Consider the following 5,399-nt stretch of genomic DNA (forward strand, 5'->3'; position numbering starts at 1 on the left):
TCTTGGCAGCTGCTGCTTCTGCTCCTGTGCTATCCGTGCACCTCCCAATAAACAGCCAGATGTGTGGGCGCATCTGCACAGAAATGATGAATAATAATGTGAGAGGGAAAAAGAGTGGGCGAGAGGGTGCAGGGGAGAAGGAAGAGCTCAGATACTGGAGGGGAAGAACAGGATCAGCAGGGAAAGAGCGATGCTGCGAAGCCTGGAAAGGAACGAAGGCTCTCACTAAGGTGAGAGAAAGCAACTGCCCGTGAAAGCTTTGCAGGGAAGAGGGAAAGGCTTCAAAGAAACCGTGCTGCCAGGAGATAAGATTAAATTCCTGCAATCTGCAGGGAGAGCTGCCCTCCTGCGCGTGATCGCAGGGCAGGCATGATTGGATTTTGGAAGGAATGTGGCATGCCATTCATTTTTTCCCCCCTTTCTGCAAAAAATAAGACCGGGTCCAGCCTCAGTTCATCCTATCTGGGCAGCCTGCACTGCTCACAGCACCACGAGCCCCTGCACGCAGCACTGCAGTTGCTGAGCACTGCATGGGATGTGCATGGTCCCCTGTAGGGCAATCCCTGGCTCCGAGCACCACCCCGACCTTCACTGCTGTGCAGAGCCTGCAGAGCCTTTTCCTTCCTGCTCATGCTGTGTGCTGAATGCCAACACCTCCACAGCTTTCAAATTAAATCGGCAGAGGGAAGGGGAAGAAAAAAGCCGTGCCTGACCCTCCCAGGCACGCGTGGGTTGGATGGGAACACCTCCTTTTCAAGGGGCTGGAAAGTCCCAGCGCTCCCTCCCCAGCTGCCGGCACCCACAAATCCATGCAGGTGCACACACAGTGCTGTTATCCCATTCCCTGCAGCAATACTTCCTCCACTGTTGTGCCTCTCACCCTGTAAAAATGAATGAACCCAAACTCATGGATCACTTCCAGTGCATCAGCATCCAGACGGGCTGCTGGCTCACTTCTCTTAATCTCCCAAAAAATGGATTTAGGGATTAAAGCGGATCTTCTGTCTTGCTGGGACTTTGGTTTGACACTTAATCAATGTGTGTCCTTGGGGCACAGAGGAAAAGAAAAGAAATTAAGCTGAGGGATGGGCATAGGCTGCAGTTATCGAGCTCAGGGTGCAGAGGAGCCTGACAGAGAGTCAGAACATGACAAAACATAGAAATAACATTGGAGCAGCTCCTACCAGGAAGGCAGTGAGGGTGCCCCAGTGTTCTGTGCTATGGGCACCCCAGAGCAAAGCCAAACTATGCAGCACCCACAGCACCAAGCACAGAAGTGTGCAGCAGGTTGCATGCAGCAGGTTGCATGCAGAGCAGAGCATGCTGCTTCCAATTGCTCACGCTCCCCAAGTGATTCAGCCATCAAACAATTCCTCTTTCTCTGACATCTCGCTGTGCAACCCAAATTTAGCTCACTTTGGTTATGCTCTCATACCCGCCCACCAGCAGCTTGTTCCCCTTCTCCCCACCTCACCCTTTAATTACCCCATGGAAGGCATTGCGAGGGCCCCCAGGAGTCAGGATTTGATCCTTTTTTGCTTTTTTCCCCCTTAGCAAAGAGAATTAATGCTCTGCATACCTCTGAACGCTAATCACAATGCTCAGCACACACACAATGCCTCTCCTCTTCTGAAGTGCTGCACCGACATTAAGCAACATTAAGCATAATTAAGCCTCGCAGCATCCCTTTTCAGGTGGGTTAAGAGGAGCACTGAAAATTGAAGAGGAATGGGAGAACAGGGTGATGAAGCACCCTCACGTGCGGGGGATGCCCTCTGCGTGACCCTTTCCATGCTGTCAGCGTTGCACCTCCAGGATCAGCTCCCAGCGCTGGGTGCAGACTGCATCCCACCTCCACCCTGCGGTGCTCACTCTGCTCTTTGCCTCCCATAGGATTGCAGCTCCCGGGCACAGCGAGGGCTCTGCTATGATCACAGCCAGCGTGCCACCTGCCCGGCAGCAGCATGGGCAGTGTCAGTAGTCTCATCTCTGGCCACAGCTTTCACAGCAAGCACTGCCGTGCCTCGCAGTACAAGCTCCGTAAGTCGTCCCATCTGAAGAAGCTCAACAGGTACTCGGACGGGCTGCTCCGCTTTGGCTTCTCCCAGGAATCCGGCCACAAATCGGGTTCCAAAAGCAGCAAGAATGAGGACTTCTTTTACATCAAAGTCAGTCAGAAGGCACCCGGTCCCCACCGCACGGACTACACCGCGCTGGGCAGCTCGGAGCTGGGCCAGGCTGGGAGCAGCGGGGTGGACTTTGGGACACCCACACCCCAGAAGCTGAGGCCATTCCCCAGCCAGCTGGAAGTGGTGAGGAGGGGAGACGGGGTCCTAAACACACGGCTCCCTGCCCTATGGGGTGCTTGGGGTGCTCACCTTTGGGGTTTATGGCAGGGCTTTGGGGGGCAGAAGGGATGGTGGTGGGTTTATGCTGATGGGCTCTGCTCTTCCCCCAGGGTGTGGAGAAACCCACGGCACGACCCACCGCCTTCAAGCCAGTACTGCCCCGCTCCAGTGCCGTCCTCCACTCAACCCCAGAGAATGGAGCTCACCTCCCCACACAGCTTCACCCCCTGGACAAAGGCAAGGAGCAGGAGCTGAAGCCGGCGCTGTGCTCAGGAGGGCTGTCTGACTCAGGCAGGAACTCCATGTCCAGCCTGCCCACCCACAGCACCAGCAGCAGCTATCAGCTGGACCCCATCGTCACCCCCGTGGGGCCCATCAGCCGCTTCGGGGGCTCTGCACACAACATCATGCAGTGTGCCATCATCCAGGACAGCAACATGATGAGCCTCAAGGCCATGTCCTTCTCCGACGGTGGCAACAAAATCCTCAACCCCAGCAAAGCCCCCCAGCACCGCGCCGCCGAGAAGACCGCGTGCATCCGCTCACCCATCTCCACAGATGAGTCCACCATCCAGGAGCTGGAGCAGAAGCTGCTGGAGAGGGAGGGAGAGCTGCAGGAGCTACAGCTGAGCTTCGAGGAGAAGGAAGCCAGTTCCTGCCAGGTGTACGAGGAGAAGCAGCGGCGCTGCAAGGAGGAGCTGGAGGGGCTCAAGCAGAAGTGCAACAGCAAGCTGAAGCAGAGCTCGCAGAAAACCCAGCGCACGCAGCAAGTTCTCCAGCTCCAGGTGTTCCAGCTCCAACAGGAGAAGCAGCAGCTGCGGGAGGAGCTGGAGAACCTCATGAAGGAGCAAAATTTGCTGGAGACCAAGCTGAGGTCCTACGAGAAGGAGAAGACCAGCTTTGCACCAGCGCTGGAAGAAACACAATGGGAGGTAAGGCCCAGAGGCACAGAGCTGTGGTGCAGAATGCAAAGGTGTGCAGGGGAGGGGTGGCAGCAAACCCTGCAGCTCTTCTCCATTGGTATCCACACCATCAGCAGCCCCTCTGGTGCTGGATGTAGCAGCTGGCAATCAGCCTTGGCAGGGGTTGGAACCTGATGGTCTTTGAGATCCATTCCAAACTAACCGTGTAATGATTCTGTGATAATCTCGGTGTGACTACAGCCCTAATGTGAGCGCTGTCTTCCCACAGGTGTGCCAGAAGTCAGGGGAGATCTCCCTGCTGAAGCAGCAGCTGAAGGAGTCCCAGACCGAGCTCACCACCAAGACCACTGAGATCCTCAGCCTGAAAGCACAGCTGAAGGACGTGAGGGCCAAGATGGAAGGGCTGGAGATGAAGACCCAGGACCTGGAGGGCTCCCTGCGCACCAAAGCCATGGAGCTGGAGGTGTGTGAAAATGAGCTGCAGCGCAAGAAGAACGAGTCCGAGCTGCTGAGGGAGAAGGTCAACCTGTTGGAGCAGGAGATAGTTGAGCTGCGGGCAGAGATGGCCATGCTCCGGGCACAGCTGAGTGATGCCACCCGGCCCAGTGAGGTGCAGGCATTGCAAGGTGAGGTGGAGAGGCTGCGGGCTGAGCTGCAAGCTGAACGGGACAGCAACGAGCAGATGAGCTCCAGCTTCCAGCAGGAGCGGCAGACGTGGAGGGAGGAAAAAGAGAAGGTGATCCACTACCAGAAGCAGTTGCAGCAGAGCTACCTGCACATGTACAAGAGGAACCAGAACCTGGAGAAGATGCTGCAGCAGCTCGCGGCGGGGGAGGATGGCAAGGAGCCCATTGAGCTGGACATCCCCGGCGCTGACGTGCCCTACGAGGACATCATAGCCACTGAGATCTGACCCCACTCCTCTTCCCTGTACTGTTTGATGAGCCATGTATTTATTTAGAGGAGCCAGCGTCCGGCCAGCTCCTCGCTGCTGCCTGTTGTGTTCGAGGCCAACAAGCCACTCGTGCCAATGGTGACGTCCTGCAGCCCCCCCCCCTCTCCCCCGACCCTTGTAGGACCAGCAATGAGGGCAAACAGGGAATGGGACATGGGCAAATGCTCGATAGTGGGATGATGCCCTTGGTCCCAGCTTCCTGTTACAGCCTGGACAGGGTATAGAGCTGCTTTCCCCCGTTATTTATGGACCCCACATGACCCACTCCGGCCCTCCAGCTCCTGCAGTGCCTCGGGGAGGACCCTGCACACATGCACTACTTCACACCCATGGGAGCAACCTTCAGTGCGCAGGGATGGTGCCTTCCAGCTCCAGGGAGCAGAGGTTGGGATGACCCAGACATCAGGAGGGGATATCTATTTTATACAGAAAATCCAGAGTTAACGCTTCCTGCCTCCTCCCTGTCTTTTTAGAATCACAGCAACCAAAAATGCATTTTTTTTCCCTGTTCTCCCATCACAGCAGTCACACAAGCCCCAGGCTGAGCCCCTACCCCATTACCAGCACCCACGTATCACCACTCACTGCTGGCCATATATCCTTCCTCCCACCACCGCGAGCAGGATGAGCTCCTCCCTGCCACGAAGCACAGGGGCACTCCTAGCACAACCCAACACCCCTCACCCACAGATGTGACCCACAGAAACCAGTCTGTGCCTTCTGCACTGCTCAGCAACCACCACGTCCCCACCCAGCCCACGGCTGAGCCCCAAGGTTGCAGATCAGGGACCCACACCCAAGCCAGAGCCCCTCTCCCATGGGCTCCCCACCACAGGAGCAGAGCTCAGCCCCCTCCAAGCCCCACTCCTGCCCCCACCACCCCAACCCCTCATCCCCAGCACTCAATGCTGTATGATGTGATTGCCCAGAGGTGCCCACTGCTGCCTTTGCACAACGCTGTGTGTGACCGTGAGCATTGCAGGTGTGTGAGATGTGTGAGCTGGCAGCTGGCCGGCCACAGCCTGTACAGATAATTATTATTTTTCTGCAGGTTTTTTTTTGTTTGTTTGTTTGTATTATTTGTTGGTTCTTTTTTGATGTTATTTCCGGTGACTGATGTAAACTACTGGTTAATTTTATGGTTTTATTTATAAATAATTTTTTTCAAACTCA

The 5,399-nt window shown here is 55.9% G+C and overlaps 1 protein-coding gene across 1 annotated transcript; it reads left to right on the forward strand.

Moving 5' to 3' along the window:
• The first annotated feature begins 1,864 nt into the window (after positions 1-1,864).
• Positions 1,865-5,399, forward strand: LZTS1 (leucine zipper tumor suppressor 1). The gene is made up of 3 exons (XM_003212451.4): positions 1,865-2,312; positions 2,459-3,280; positions 3,540-5,399. Exons 1-3 carry the CDS (start codon positions 1,965-1,967, stop codon positions 4,182-4,184), a joined length of 1,815 nt encoding a protein of 604 aa, XP_003212499.1. The 5' UTR covers positions 1,865-1,964; the 3' UTR covers positions 4,185-5,399.

This window comes from Meleagris gallopavo, chromosome 24, assembly GCF_000146605.3.
Source record: "Meleagris gallopavo isolate NT-WF06-2002-E0010 breed Aviagen turkey brand Nicholas breeding stock chromosome 24, Turkey_5.1, whole genome shotgun sequence".
Taxonomy (NCBI): Eukaryota; Metazoa; Chordata; class Aves; order Galliformes; family Phasianidae; genus Meleagris; species Meleagris gallopavo.

Excerpts from the sequence above, each read along its gene's own strand:
- LZTS1 (XM_003212451.4), top strand. The coding sequence starts at position 1,965 with ATGGGCAGTGTCAGTAGTCTCATCTCTGGCCACAGCTTTCACAGCAAG. Across the intron at positions 2,313-2,458 it reads TCCCCAGCCAGCTGGAAGTG|GGTGTGGAGAAACCCACGGC; the intron begins GTGAGGAGGGGA and ends CTCTTCCCCCAG. Across the intron at positions 3,281-3,539 it reads TGGAAGAAACACAATGGGAG|GTGTGCCAGAAGTCAGGGGA; the intron begins GTAAGGCCCAGA and ends GTCTTCCCACAG.